General features: G+C 43.0%; 1 protein-coding gene across 8 annotated transcripts in view; it reads left to right on the top strand.

The window, feature by feature from the left end:
* Window positions 1-15,540, top strand: part of TLN2 (talin 2) — a 450,559-nt gene that overhangs the window by 413,897 nt on the left and 21,122 nt on the right. For all 8 annotated transcript variants that reach the window (XM_036843237.1, XM_036843236.1, XM_036843229.1 and 5 more), the window contains 3 exons: window positions 1,543-1,650; window positions 14,312-14,417; window positions 15,294-15,418. In XM_036843237.1, the coding sequence (XP_036699132.1) occupies window positions 1,543-1,650; window positions 14,312-14,417; window positions 15,294-15,418 (339 nt within the window). The remainder of the gene's footprint in view (window positions 1-1,542; window positions 1,651-14,311; window positions 14,418-15,293; window positions 15,419-15,540) is intronic.

Below are 15,540 nucleotides of genomic sequence, written 5' to 3'. Positions count from 1 at the left end.
CTTTGGATGATATCCTTAGGCAGGCTCCCAGAAGTAGAATTAGAATGTCACACCACTTGACCTCCTACTTATTGCTCGATTGCCCTCCCCCAAGGGATCTACCAGGTTAGAGCCACCAGCCGTGACCAGCAGCCCCCGCACAGCTCTCAAGGAGGGCCTTGCGCGTTACCTGCTGGAGGAGCATCATAACCCTTGTCTTCCCCCAGTGGTGTCTCGTCGAACCAGACATGGGCTCTGTCCTCACACTTGGAGACACGGGGGCGAGGCTGATTAAAACGCAGGAGGGGTTAAAGGCCTGGCCCGTTAGTCCTCAGATGAATACAACCAGGCTCATAAATGACAGATATCGGCCACTCGAATTATCCCCACCCCTCTTGGGGTGGTTTGGGGGGGGTCAGGTAAGCGGAAATTTCCCAGGTGTTGCCCCCAACAGCCCCCAGTCCTGGGGAGAGGGATTTGACTGGAGGGATCATGGAGGCGGGTCACGCTTCCCCTTCTGCCTTGACCTTTTATCCTAATGTGTAATTTGTATTTGTCTTGACTTGTGATTTATTTGCAGTTTTCTATTTTTTGTATTCTTGTAAGCCCCCTCGAGTTCTTTGCAGAGTGAGGTTGTAGAAGGAGGAAAGGCTAAATGGGTAGGGTTGCCAGACTGAGCAAATAAAAAACAGGCTGCCCCATACTTATGCTAAAAGTTTTCATTGTTTATTCGAAATTCAAATGTAACTGGACGTTCTGTAGTTCATCTGGCAGCCCCGTGAATGGGCGTACCATCTGAAATGATAGCTCACGAATGACTCAAGTCGGCAGGTCCCAAGTACAAGAACAAAGGGCCAGATGCTGTGTTAACCGTATGTCCTGGTCTGCTTATCTCAACGTGTATAATGCGAGATGAGTTATTTATGGCACCTCTGAGGGTGCTGGGGGGCTCGCTCTCTGAAGGTTCCCAGGAGCCAGTGAGCCCTGGTCGGGAGACTCACTGTGACTGCAGTGTGATCAGGTCACAGAGTGCGGACCTGGGCGTGATAAGCATGTGAGCAGAGAGGGCTCTTCAGGATGCTTCACGCTGCCGGAGAGAGGGAGGCAGATCCCGGGATGGTACCGCCTCTGCTGTAAGCCCCAGTCATGAATCTTTCCTGGGCTTTTTAGCACACGTGGAATTTCTTACCTTTCAATAAAAGATGGGGGTGGGGGGCATTAGGAGAAAGGAAGGAAAGAGGGGCCAGATTCACTTGCTTTTTTCTGGCCTCCGGGCATTAGAAAAAGCAAGACACAAAGTGTTGTCAGAGAACCTGCAGTGCAGACAGGTGGGAGGTATCAGGAGAATGTGGAGGAGAACCCCTCCTCTCTCCGGGGAGGCAGGGAAGGTTTCTCAGAGAGGTCACTGAAGGTAAAACGGGAGGAGTTCCAGAATCGAGGTCTCCTGCCTCTGGGTCTTGGGCTACACAGCACTGCTGGGCAAGTGACCCCACCTGGCTGCCTGGTCCACTTGCCAGCTGGCTCTTCCTGTTTTAAGATGTCGACGTTCCTTTCTCTCTCCAGCAAGCATCCTATCACCCCGAGGTCGGTGAGGAGGTGCGCACCAGAGCCTTGCGGTACGGGACGGAGTGCACCCTCGGCTACCTGGACCTTCTGGAGCACGTCTTGGTGGTGAGGAGGGGCATGGGCCAGGCCAGGGCTGGGGAAGAGCTGATCCGGGTGCAGAGCATCCTTTCCTCGGGAAGACCCCTCTTAGAGCATCGCGCAGGCTCCACTTGCGAGGCTGGGACTGGATTGACCTGAAAAGCCTCTCTCATCACACTGCCCCAGCACACAAGATACAAGTGTAGTCTGGAGGGAGGTGCAGTTCGAATCCAGAAGAGCCTGGCTGTCTTGTTGCACCAAAGAGGCAAGGCTAGCGTGGAAGAGCGGTGGGTAAGCAGAGTGAGAGGCAAAGCAGGTGGGACACACAGAGCCACCACTGAAAAAAGATCAGGAGGTCCGGTCAGGAAAAACCCCAGTCTATCCTGCAAGGGCCAGGCTCCTAGAAGAGCCAGACCAGCATCCGTGACAAGTTAGAAACATCACCAGTGCTACAGGAGACCTACTAGCCTCTTGTGATTTCCCCCAGTCCTTGAACCAGTGGCTTAGACCACATTGAGAATGTGTCCAGTTCCGTTTGTCTGATGACCTTCGAACCTGCCGTGCCCACATGGAGCTGGGTTAATGTGGTGTACATCTGTCCCTGTCTAATCCTGGGAGCCACGTTTAAAACTGGGGAGTTCTGGGAGAGAGCTTGTTCAGGAGTCAGAGACACCCCAGAAGAGACTTGATGATGTCTCACCCCCTTCACTGCCCTTGCTCCTTCCTAAACCTAAAAGAAGAAGATCCAACAGGGCACTTTCATGTACACAACACATGTACCTCAAAGATTATTAAGCCTTTCATTTGCTCTGCATTGACATTTATCTCTTTTTGTGCGACCACGTGAGGCTAGCAGGGCAAGGGAATGATCCAAGACCCAAAGAAGTTTGGCCCCTTGGTTGAGGTCACCCAGCTACTAATGACAGACCTGGGACCAAGTCCCAGCTCTGCTCATTCTAGCATTTCACTGCCTTCTCCTTAAACTTAAATTACCTTCTGATGTTAAGCATTTCAGGTCTTTTAAGGGAACATTACTTTTATTCTTCGCCCAGGTAACCGTGGTCATTGCAAAAGAATATCTTTTGTGAGAGTGGCCAGTCTGGGGTTACTAACATTGGGCTCCCAAAGCCTGAACGCTTGTGAGTAGAAACCAGTGTATTGCTCGTAGGCCAAGGAGAGAACATCTTGGCCAGCCAGCGTTCGCAGACACGAGCCTCCCCAGCCAAGCCAGCTTGTCTGTGTTGGGATATGAAGTGTTCAGCCCGTGAGCATGCATAGCAGGAAATTTAGCGTAAGGAGAATGAAGCCAGCAAGGCTTCCAAAAGGTATCTTTTTCTTGATGGGACCATCTATTCTAGGCACATGGAATCTTGTTACATCCGAACATTGGAAAGTATAGTGGAAAGCATAATGGCTTAGGTTTAGAACGCTTGAATTCAAATCCTGGCTCTGCCAAGTAAATAGTTGCATTACCACTGTCTTAGCTGGGCTTCAGTTTGCTCAGATGTTAGGCCGCTGATTAAGGATTAAGTGAGGCTGTGGGGAGTCCAGGGCTATGGCTGAGCTCACTCTGCTGCACGCTTCGTTAAAATCCTCCCGGAAGGTGCCGGTCCTGGCTGAGCAGAGGTGCAGGGCTGCGGCAGCAGTGCCCTCCTAGCTTCCCAAGTGGGGGCTGTCCCCCAGCGCCCATTTTTCCTCGTCTCTGTCTCTCATGCTTTGGTCTTCATCTTGTTCATTTGATACTGGCATCCTCCTATTACTCCCATGAAGGATCCTCACCTCGCCCCTTTCGTCCGGTTCCATTTCTTGGTTAAACCGTATTTTTTCCCCGCTCCTGTGTTTGTACCTGTGGCACCAGTGTCGGTAGGTGCAGGCCCCTGCACACATTGGCTCGTGGTGAGCCATTTAACAAGAATGTCACTGCATCGGGGTCCACTTGCAGCGGCGCCAGATCCCCAAGCTGGGATGGAAAGGAGGCAGCAGCCTTCAAGGCGTAGGGTGGGGTGAAGATCTCGGGTTTCCCTCCTCCGCACAAAGGCAGCTTAGACCAGGGAGAGGAGTTCTGTCTTCATGAGGAAGGGCAGGTGCCAGCACTTGTCTTGAGAACCTTCTCCCAGGGGAGAAGGAAGAGGGAACCCTCAGAGGGTCCCCTTCTTGACCTCAAGCCACCTTTAGCCCCTCTCCCAGTATCTGGGAGCGAGGTGCTGCATCCACCAAAGCACTTCCTCTCTCCTCCTCCATTCCTCTCCATGCCCACCCCATGCTGGTGAGCAGAAGAAGACAAGGCCTCCCGAAGGGGTCGTGGGTGGATGGGTGGCCTCTTTGCCCCAAAAGAAGCTGAGGTGTCCAGAGCCTCCGTGGGAAGGCCTTGGAGCCATTCCCAGGATACACACTCAGAGACCCCAGCTTTACAGCCACTTAATTACTGTGCCAGGCATCAGCCCTAGTGATAATCAGTAGGTTCTTCTGGAACAGGAAGAAGGGCACATACCACAGGGAGACCCCACATCATGTGTGATTTGGGAGGTTTCCTGTGGGACCGGAGGTTGCCAACAGGGGAGCTACCACTCCCGTCTTTTCCTGGACCCAACAAGAGCCATTGCACTTTACAGCCAGGTGTGCTTCCCTGATGCATTTTCCGTTATGAGTTCTTCCTGGTATTTACTAAAGAAACAGGGCTCTGAAGTCTTGTGTGTTTGCAGACCGAATTTGGTTGATTGTGTGGTGGTTGACGTGTCTGTTAAATGCCTGCCACCTGAATTTCCTTTCATCTTCCTCTACAGTTATTGTCATTGTAACTCGTAATTATGGCAATAATATAAATATCCTGTTTCTCCATAGTTGTTTTGAGACTTACGGTGTGAAAAATGCTGGTGCTAAAACAAAATCATTAATAGGAAGAAAAGCTAAATGACATGAAAACTTTTATGCAGCATCCAGAATTTGTCTCATCTTTTACAAGAAAGAGGTTTTTCCCTCTTTATGGTGACAAGTGCTGATGGTTCATCCGAGTAGATAAGAATGAAATCGCATCAAGTATTTGTTCATATTTTTATTCTTGTCTCTTTAGAGACCTACACATACTCTTTGAAGGGTATTTTCCAATAAAAATATAGGAAGGAAACATCCAGGGGGGATTATCATAAACGTGAAAAAATACCAGTTCCTAACTGAAAATGGTAGAACCTCTGTGACAGCGTTCTGTCCCCTAAGCTGCAGACATTAGCAGTTTCCTTGGGCCTGCAGCTGAAAATAAGCTCACTCCTTCTCCAAAGCAGACTTCAAAGAAATCTGGACTAACATGAGGCTAAATACGAGGAAGATTGTTCCACATGAGAGGACCATGAGCCATAAGACCACTTAAGACAGAGCTGGTAGAGACCCGACAAGAAATTAGGGAAATGGAGATGCACGAATACGGAAAACTAGTGTTCACTTCTGAGGGAACTTTGACAGAATCAGAAAACGAAAGCCAAATTGACAATTTAGAGAAGACATCAGAGTTATGTGGAAATTACTTTTAGGGTAGAGGGAAAGAATACTAAGATTAGCTATTTGAGGGTGGTGAATAAAAAAGCAGTTAAAGCTAGAGATTTTCACACACACACACATGCACGCACACACACATACACACACACACACAGTATGCCCCATTCTGCCCTCCTCCTTATTCACTGATCTTTACGCACGTCATCAGATGACCACAGTACCTCCATCCTGAAAAGAAAGTCAGCCAACATTGGAACTGTAACAGGAGATCTTAGGATGGTCCTCCTGAGTCATTGTAAAGCTGACTTCTCTTTTTAGTTGACCAAAGAGAATTAGTAAGATTTCTGAAAGCTGAAGAAAGGCCAGATAATTGTCCAATTTTTACAAAAGGGGAAAGAGGAAAGTAGAAATTAAGGTTTGGAGGAAGTGTCCAGCAATTTAGAGGAATAAATTGAGGTCACTTTCAGGTGGTCCAGGGAGGTTTAGCCATCTTCTTTAGGGGCTGCTTTTCTTAAATTTAGACACATGAAAACGTGGGGGAAAGTATGCTGCTTTAGCCTTGTTCAGGTCAAATATCCTAGAGCCAAGGATTACTCACCTTTTTTGGCTGGTTTGTATATTTTAGTTTTACTTTAGAAAAAATCTTAAAACAGAAAACCGTATCAGCATTTCTGTGTCTACCATCTATAATTAACTAATTTTGTTAAATAATATTTTGTCTTATTTGGTTCAGATCCTTATTTTGTAAGAAATCTCTCAATAATAATTAATTTTGTATCCTTTCCCAATACCATCCTCCTTTTTTCTCCGTCTAGGCAGAAATAACTATCATGATTTCAGCTTTCTTAACCTTTCGTGGATCTTGGGCCCCCTTGAGCTAGCTAAAAGCCCACTTCCTGCCTCACCCTACCCTCATCAGAGACACATCAGCACGTAAACACAAATGTCCCTTAAACTGTGAAGAGGGTTCCCAGACCCCTAGCTGGATACTTTGGGAATTTAGAAACTCCAAATTGAGAACCCCTCCTTGGGGATTTTTTTTTTTTTTTTTGAGAATCCAGTTATCAGTCTACAAACAATGGGATCTAATTTAGGCAGAAGCCCGTCCTTGCTGCCCTGGGAGCTGCTTTATGAAGCTTTAGAAGTGCCCATTTGAGCAATGGTGGCCTTCTGCCTTTGCTGTTGGCTGATTTGTCATATGGAGGATTTCTATTGCAGGATGAGAGGCAGCCACTCGGCCTCTGCAGGAACCACAGGTCGATATTGCTGCTTACCCACAATATGAGGTCTTTGACAGGGTTAAAATTACCGTCGCTTCCGCTAGCAGCACTTTAATTTCATTCTATCTGTTGCCTGCTACAAGAAATCACGTTGACTTAATTGCAAAATAAAAACAGAACTCCTTTGCTCCTGCCTTATTTAAATACAGTGTTTTGCCGTAGGGCCATTCCCTTTCTTAGAGCCAGAGTGTATACAGAAGTGGTTTTCTCCCTCCATCAAGGCTCATACAGCTCAATATCAACAAAACAAACAACCCAATCCACAAATGGGCAGAAGACCTAAATAGACATTTCTCCAAAGAATATATACAGATTGCCAACAAACACATGAAAGAATGCTCAACATCATTAATCATTACAGAAATGCAAATCAAAACTACAGTGAGGTATCACCTCACACCCGTCAGAATGGCCATCATCAAAAAATCTACAAACGATAAATGCTGGAGAGGGTGTGGAGAAAAGGGAACCCTCTTGCACTGTTGGTGGGAATGTAAATTGGTACAGCCACTATGTAGAACAGTGTGGAGGTTCCTTAAAAAACTAAACATAGAACTACCATACGACCCAGCAATCCCACTACTGGGCATATACCCTGAGAAAACCATAATACAAAAAGAGTCATGTACCACAATGTTCATTGCAGCTCTATTTACAATAGCCAGGACATGGAAGCAACCTAAGTGTCCATCCACAGATGAATGGATAAAGAAGATGTGGCACATGTATACAATGGAATATTACTCAGCCATTAAAAAAACGAAATTGAGTTATTTGTAGTGAGGTGGATGGACCTAGAGTCTGTCATACAGAGTGAAGTAAGTCAGAAAGAGAAAAACAAATACCATATGCTAACACATATATATGGAATCTAAAAAAAAAAAAAAAAAAAAAAAATGGTTCTGAAGAACCTAGGGGCAGGACAGGAATAAAGATGCAGACATAGAGAATGGACTTGAGGACACGGAGAGGGGGAAGGGTAAGCTGGGACAAAGTGAGAGACTGGCATGGACTTAACATATACGACCAAATGTAAAATAGATAGCTAGTGGGAAGCAGCCTCATAGCACAGGGAGATCAGCTCGGTGCTTTGTGACCACCTAGAGGGGTGGGATAGGGAGGGTGGGAGCGAGACACAAGAGGGAGGGGATATGGGGATATATGTATACATACAGCTGCTTCACTTTGTTATACAGCAGAAACTAACACACCATTGTAATGCAATTATACTCCAATAAAGATGTTAAAATAAATAATAAAATTAAATTAAAAAAAAATAAAGACAGAAGTCTTTTCACCACTCCCCTTTGATGATTTCAGTGAATCTCCCTACCACACCCTTAACTTTTGTTTCAGCTTTATTGAGGCATAACTAACATACAATGAACACATATTTGAAGTGTACAATTTGAGTAGTGATATCTGAATACGTCTGTGAAAGCATCACCACAATCAAAACGATGAATATATCCGTTATTCTTCAAAATTTCCAAACAACCACTAGTCTGCTTTTTGTTATTACAGATTTGTTTGCATTTTCCAGACTTTTATATAAAAGCAGTCATCGGGCGTGTACTCTCCTTTGTCTGGCTTTTTTCGCTCAGCATCAGTATTTTCAATTCCATCCACATTGTTATGTGTACCAATAATTTGTCCCCTTTTCTTGTTAAGTAGTATTCCATCATATGGATATGTCATAATTGTTAATCAGAACACCTGTTGATGGATATTTGGGTTGTTTCCAGGTTTGATTATTATAAATAAATCTGCTAAGAACATCCTATATAGAAGTTTTTCTGCCTGTATGATTTCATTTCTCTTGGATAAATACCTAGAAGTAGAATATTTATATCATAAGGTGGGTATATTTTTAACTTCTTAGGAAACTACTAAATTCTTTTTTAAAGTGGTTATTTCCACCAGCAGTATATGAGAGTTCCAATTTCTCCATGTCCTTGTTAGCACTTAGAATGGTCAGTGTTTTTAATTTTAGCCATTCCAGTGGGTACGTGGTGGTATCTTAAATTCCATCAAGGGTTAGAAGGCATTTTGTGACCAATTTGTCCACGACACTAGGAATACTCATTCCCAGGTCAGGCGAGGATTTCATTGATAGGCAACTCAAAGTGCTAATACTGGACCAGACCCTGTTAATAATAACCAAAAGTGTCTGGACCATCTGTCTTACTAGTCTGTTATGGTCCAGGAAATGGTTGCTTCTTCCCATTTCTAGAGTTATGCATTGATCTTACGGAACTATATATTTGGTCAATCATTTCAAGTCACCTAATCGTCATCAATTTTATCTGAGGCTCAGTCACACATTTGGTAATGCAAGAAACAATAATCTTGTAAAATAGGCAGAATACAAGTAATATAGCTGGTAACATTAACAAGGTCATAAGTAAGTATTTAAGCTGAGAACTTCCACTAGGTGCGGCTCAGTATAGTATCTGCCCAGATCATGTAAACAGTCTATTCTGCACCAATCGCTGTCTTTAAGGAAATCATATATTGATATTGTACATAAAGTTCACCAAAGATTTCTACGTGTAAAGGTGAGTGGTGGGTCATCGTGACCCCTTGCAGGATTGAGAAAGGAATGTTATCTTCTAAGGAGTTACGTGGCTGGTGTCAGAAGAAGAAAAATTGATCTTTAAGATTGAGCAGGTATTTCTGCTATTGGGGAGGTCTGTTAACACGTAATGCAGATGCACAAGGCACACTAGAGGGGAGGGAGGAGGCCAAAGGGCAGAGAAAAAGTTTTATGTTTAAATTGTTCTTGTCTTGCCTTAAAATGTGAATTTTTATTTCATCAGTCAGATATATTTTCTGCAGATAGTTTCTCTTAGGGTGTCACCTGTATTTTCATTTTCATAACAGTGTCTGGCGGGGGGAGACAAATGTATATTAAAAAAGAAAGAAAATGACAGCAAGGCAGAGAGTTGAGAAAACAAAAAAGTGCAGATAGAACTTGGATAAAAATGAAAGTAAAATGAAAACATGTCTTACATATAAAATGTTAAACATTTAGGATGAACTGAATGTTTGCAAAGGTTATCGAATTATTTTCAGGATTATACCCCAGTGTGGGGAAGAAAATAATCTTCCCTCTACTCTTCTGAGTTCTTGCCGGAGACCTCATGTAATAAGACAGATTAACAAGAGAACAACAAAAGTTTATTCACATGGTGTACCTCGTGGATAAATGGAAGATACCCAGGGGAAAAATGAGCAATTCCCAAGGTAGCCTAAGCCACCCACTTAAATACCACTTTCAGGCAAAGAAAAGAAAGGTGTATGTGGTGGGAGGAGGCTGGTTACAGGAGGTGGCCAGGAAAAGCAGGGTTAACTAGGGTAAGGTTGTTAGCAGGTTTTAGTCAGAGCCTTCATCATGGATAAGATTCTCTTGTGATTTTCACTCAGCCAACTCTTACTGGTACAGAGAGGGAGACACCCTTACAAATGAAGATTTCTTTTATAAATGTAAATTACCCTTTCAAAAGAGTAACTTCCCTGTTTTCAGAGCACCCCCGTGTCTGATTTTTCTCAAAATAATCAACTCAAAGCAATCTGTATGCCAAAGAGGCATATTCTGGGGTGACATACTTTGCTACCCTTCACCAGCTTCCTTCTTTGTCTTTCATTTGCCTGCCTGATTGATTCTCTTCTTGTTAACAACCTTATTGAGACATAATTGGCATATGGCAAAATTTACCCAGTTAAGGCATACAGTTTCTTGGTTTTCACTATATTTAGAGTTGTACATCTATCACCATAATAATAATTTTAGAACATTTTTGTCAACCCAGAAAGAAACCTCATGCCCTTTAGCAGTCACTCCTCATTCCCTTCATCCCCACTCCTAGCCCAAGGCAAACACTAATCTTTTTCTTGTCTCTGTAGATTGCCGATTCTGGACATTACATGGAAACAGAATCATATAGCATGTGGTCTTTTGTAATTGGCTTCTTTCACTTAGCATAATGTTTTTAAAGTTCTAAGACATAAACTTTCAAATTCCTGCTTTTTTTTTTAATTAATTTTTATTGGAGTACAGTTCCTTTACATGTTGTATTAGTTTCTACTGTACAGCAAAGTGAATCAGCTATACGTATACATATATCCCCTCTTTTTTTGATTTCCTTCCCATTTAGGTCACCACAGAGCACTGAGTTCCCTGTGTTATACAGTAGATTCTCATTAGTTATCTATTTTATACATAGTATTAATAGTGTATATATGTCAATCCCAGTCTCCCAGTTCATCCCACCCCCCTTCCCCCCTTGGTGTCCATACGTTTGTTATCTACGTCTGTGTCTCTATTTCTGCTTTGCAAATAAGATCATCTATACCATTCTTCTAGATTACACATATATGCATTAATATACGATATTTGTTTTTCTCTTTCTGACTTCACTGTGTGAAAGTCTCTAGGTCCATCCACGTCTCTATAAATGATGCAATTTCGTTCCTTTCTATGGCTGAGTAATATTCCATTGTATGTGTGTACCACATCTTCTTTATTCATTCCTCCGTTGATGGGCATTTAGGTTGCTTCCATGTCCTGGCTATTGTAAATAGTGCTGCAATGAACAGTGGGGTGCATGTGTCTTTTTGAATTATGGTTTTCTCTGGATATATGCCCAGTAGTGGGATTGCTGGCTTTTTAAAGTTTTAAAGCCTAATTTATGTGTTTTGTCCCCTATTTAAGAAGCTAAGATCACAAAGGTTATTCTCCTGTATTTTCTTCTACACAGTTTTAATTCTTACATTCAGGTTTATACTCCATTTCTAGTTCATCTATGCATATGGTGAGAAAAGGGTCAGGTTTATTTTCTTACCTATGGCTATCCAATTGTTCCAGCATCATTTGTTGAAAAAATTGTCCTCATTGAATTAAAGGTGCTTTAGCACCTTTAATGAAAATCAGTTGACTATATGTGTGAATCTAGTTCTGGACTCTTTTCTGCCCCACTGATCTGTATGTCTATGTACCAAGATCATATTGTCTTGATCACTACTATAACTTTATAATGAGTCTTGAAATCAAGTATTCTAAAACTTACAGCTTTGTTGTTTTTCAAAATGGTTTAGCTATTCTAGGTCCTTTGTATTTTATATACATTTTAGAATCATCTTGTCAATATCTTAAAAAAAAAAAAGCTTATTGGGATTTTGACTGGGATCGTGGGGAGAGTTGGGAATAATTGATCTTAATAGTCGTCTAATCCAAGAATATGGTATATCTCTCCATTTATTTAGGTCTTCTTTAATATTTTCAACAACATTTGTAGTTTTTAGCATCCACACCTTGCACATCTGTTGTCAAATTTAACAGTATTTAACTTAACAGGTATTTCATGATTTTTTATGCTACTATAAATGGTATTGCTTTTTTCAAAATTTTCAATTTTTTACTGCTTATAGAAATATAATTGATGTTTGTATATTGACCTTATATCCTGTGACCTTGCTTAACTCATTTATTCTAGCTTTTTTCCCTTTTTTTTTTAAACAAATGCCTTAGAAATTTCTACATAGGCATTCATGCTATTTATGAACAAAGACAATTTTACTTCTCCCTTTCCATCTGCGTGCCATTTATTTCTTTTTCTTGCCTTGCTGCACTGGCCAGGAATTCTAGTACAGTACTGATGGAAGCGTGAGGACGAATATCCTTACCTTATTCTTGGTCTTAGGGGAAAACACGCAGTCTTGCACCATTTACTATGAGTCTCCCCATCATACCTTTAACTCCTTGCTTATTCACGTTGTGTTGACCACTGCAGAAAAAGCAAATAGCAAAGCCTGTGGACTACTTTGCTCTTTAGTCCCTGAGCCATAGCCATTATTCACCTAGTGGCCTTACAGCATGTATTGTTTCAGACAAATACAGTACAAGCCTTTTACAATTAAGTAGTGGCAAATGCCCGTTTGATCTAGAGCAATGGTTTACAACGTTGGCTGCAAATGAGAACCACCTGGAGAACTTTTAGAAATTCTGGTGCCCAGGCCGTACATCAGACCAATTCCATCAGTAGTCCTGATGGAAATGTATACTATATTAAATTATATATTAATTTATACAATCTTACCACAGCTCTATAATGAAAGGACTGTTTGTTGTGCTCATTTAATAGATAAGTAAACTGAGGCTTAGAAAGAAGATAAGTAACTGGACCACAGTTACTGAGGTACATTGACTCTAGAACCTACCCTTAATTCAGTTGCCTGCCAACTGGCTGTGTTAAAAAAGTAAAAGGCATCTAACCCCTCCCCTCCACCTCTCCATGGTTCTGGTGATCTGGAACTAGTCTAGGATGCCATCATATTAGGACTTGTCTCCAGTAGTGTGTTAGTCTGTTATTCATTCATTCATTTGTTCACCCATTCACTGGTTTGTACTGAGTTAATATCTGCATGGTGCTATGTGTAGATAGGTCCTAGGGTGAGGGAATGAGAATAACAGAGCAGCTGAGCTCAGAACAGTAGCAAATATAAAATTTAGAAGATTGCAAGAGGAAAGAGGGTAGGGAATAGATGCCTGGGAAGTGGTTGCTCAAGAATCTTTGACTAATCAGTTCAAGTGTGTAACATAATGTCTTCTATGCACTGGTGTGTCTGGGGCTGGTCAATGTGTAACCGCATTAACTCCCCCAACCCCAGATTTTTTTTTTTACCAAGCTCCTTTTAAAGTTCTCTTATAGTTTTGGGGTGCAAAAGACATCTTTTCCAGACTCATGAGAAAGAGTACGATACCTGGCCAGGTGAAAAGGGTATGGGACACCAAGAAGGGAATTAACATTTAATGAATGCCTACTGTGTTCCAGGCATTGTGCAAGATACTTCTCGTGGGTTATTCCATTTGATGTTTATGCCACTCCTGAGGAGTAGGCATTATCCCAGTTTTACAGATGAGAAAACAGGTCCTGAGAGGTTCAGTAATCTGCCCATTGTTCACAAACCAGGAGCAGGTGAAGCTAGGTTTGAAACCCAGGTTTGTCCAATACCAAAGCCCAGGCCTTGTCTGCTGCTCAGAACTGTCCATAGAGAGACAGCAGTGGTGCTTTCCTCCTGAATGTCTTAGCATTTCTAAATCTCAAGATGACCCCTCTGAAGCATGGGTAAGAGATGCAGAAAAGAATATTGAAAGAAGAATTTCAAGATTAGGGAGGAACAAGGTGGTGTAAGTCAGATGTAAATCCATGGTGGAAGATGGTAGGGAGCTCTCATCCATTTCATAATTCCATTCTTGAATGAATTTGAGAAGAAATCAGCTGAGGATGTCCTTTAAATTGGATTAGGGGTAGATTTTTAGTATCTTTTTTAACACCAGAAAAATAGCAAAAAACAAACTTAAAACCCCTTTAAACTAAGTTTAAAAGAAGGAAAGTCCATAGGACTTCTCCCAGGAGAGCTTGCAGTCAAAACCCTGGAAATGGATTGTCCTTTCAGGAACAGCCCTTCTCTGAGAGATTTTTGTCTCCAAGACCCCACCTGAGTCACACTTTTCTTCTGACCCCATATTTGCTTTGTCACAAACACCAGCTGACCTGCAGCCTTGGGCATTCATGTTCACTCAGAGCATTCTTACATTTTGGGTAATTTCCATGTGCGTATGTTTGTTTTAGGTACAAACAAAAGGACAAATAAGAATTTCATCTCCCTTGTGATCTTAGGGGAGTATGCCAGAAAAACCTTAGGAAAACTCCTGGTTCCCAGCTTTTCATTTCTCACGTGAGGAAACTGAAGGCCAGTGAGTCTTATGTGTTTTCCCCTAAATTTCTGAAGTCACTTGGTGACAGAGTTGCAACTTCAAATCAGGTTGTCCAGCTCTGCGTCCACCAGCAAGGGTGGGCTTCCTGTCACAATGGCTACCATCTTCCTTATGCGTTTGACTTGTTCTTCTCCTATAGATTCTTCAGAAACCAACCCCAGAACTCAAGCACCAGCTAGCTGCTTTCTCCAAGCGCGTGGCCGGTGCCGTGACCGAGCTCATCCAGGCAGCGGAGGCCATGAAAGGTAGGCTGGATTCGCTCGTGTCGTCCTGTGGGGCAGTCTAGACAGCAAACTGAGCAGAGAGGATGGGCAGCCTACACAGGCCCTCTCTTGGCAAATGCAGTCAAAAGGAATACAGCGAGGAACTTTTTTAAGAAGCAAGCGGGAGTAGGGTTAGACTTAAAAAGTAATATTCTCCTGAGACAAGTCTTTTCTCCAGTCTTTGTATTAAGTGCTTCAACTTAAATGTCATGATCCATCTAGAACCACTCACTTCTCTTTTAAGGGTCTTGCCATCCATTTTTATCTGCATTTTCCTTCATCAGAATATTTATTCTCATTTAAATAATACACTTGATGTTTAGAAACGGTGCTATCTGGGCAGTATATTGTTTGCACACCCCTTCCTGGTTATGAAGAAGCAATCAACTCACCCGGGAGGGGTTTTCTTACCAATTTCCCTTTGTTTGCATTTGAGGGGAATGGCTATTCCTCCTGAGTTCCCAGGAGAAAAGAATGACAAATCTCTGTTCTCAGCATAGTCTCAAGTCTCCTGAGGATGCTTACTTGCATTCATGAACTTTAAGTTACAAGTCAGAGTAAAACTCAAGCAGGCCTTGGTCAATGAGATCTCGATTTTTGAAACTATCATTGGTGACTGATCCTGTGGTAGGGCTGTCTATACAACTGATGGAGAAAACCAGGATCAGACAGGCACTCCCCACCCCGACCCCTGCACCCAGCTGATGTTAGCGACAGCTGGAGAAAAGATCCCTTAGGACAGTGCAACTAGTCAGCTTATGGAGCATTCCTGCATGCAAATCCTGATATTGTTTGTAATTAAGTCACTGCCCTGAGGTCTGCAGCTACCAAGAATGACCCTCTTTGGACTGCTTTTAGGAACAGAGTGGGTGGATCCAGAAGACCCAACCGTCATTGCAGAAACAGAATTACTGGGGGCTGCAGCATCCATTGAGGCTGCTGCTAAGAAGTTAGAGCAACTGAAGCCGAGAGCAAAACCAAAAGTGAGTGTCCGCGTGTGGCTGCTTGTCTGATGTCAGTAGGTCTCCCGGTGGATGGCTGTGAAATGGAGCCAGATGGGCTGCAGGGAGCTCGTCTCCTTCCCTGTGGTTGGACTAGCAAGCTG

Source organism: Balaenoptera musculus, chromosome 2 (assembly GCF_009873245.2).
Source record: "Balaenoptera musculus isolate JJ_BM4_2016_0621 chromosome 2, mBalMus1.pri.v3, whole genome shotgun sequence".
Classification (NCBI taxonomy): Eukaryota; Metazoa; Chordata; class Mammalia; order Artiodactyla; family Balaenopteridae; genus Balaenoptera; species Balaenoptera musculus.
The sequence above is the reverse complement of the archived record's forward strand: the minus strand, read 5'-3'. Positions and strand labels throughout refer to the sequence as shown.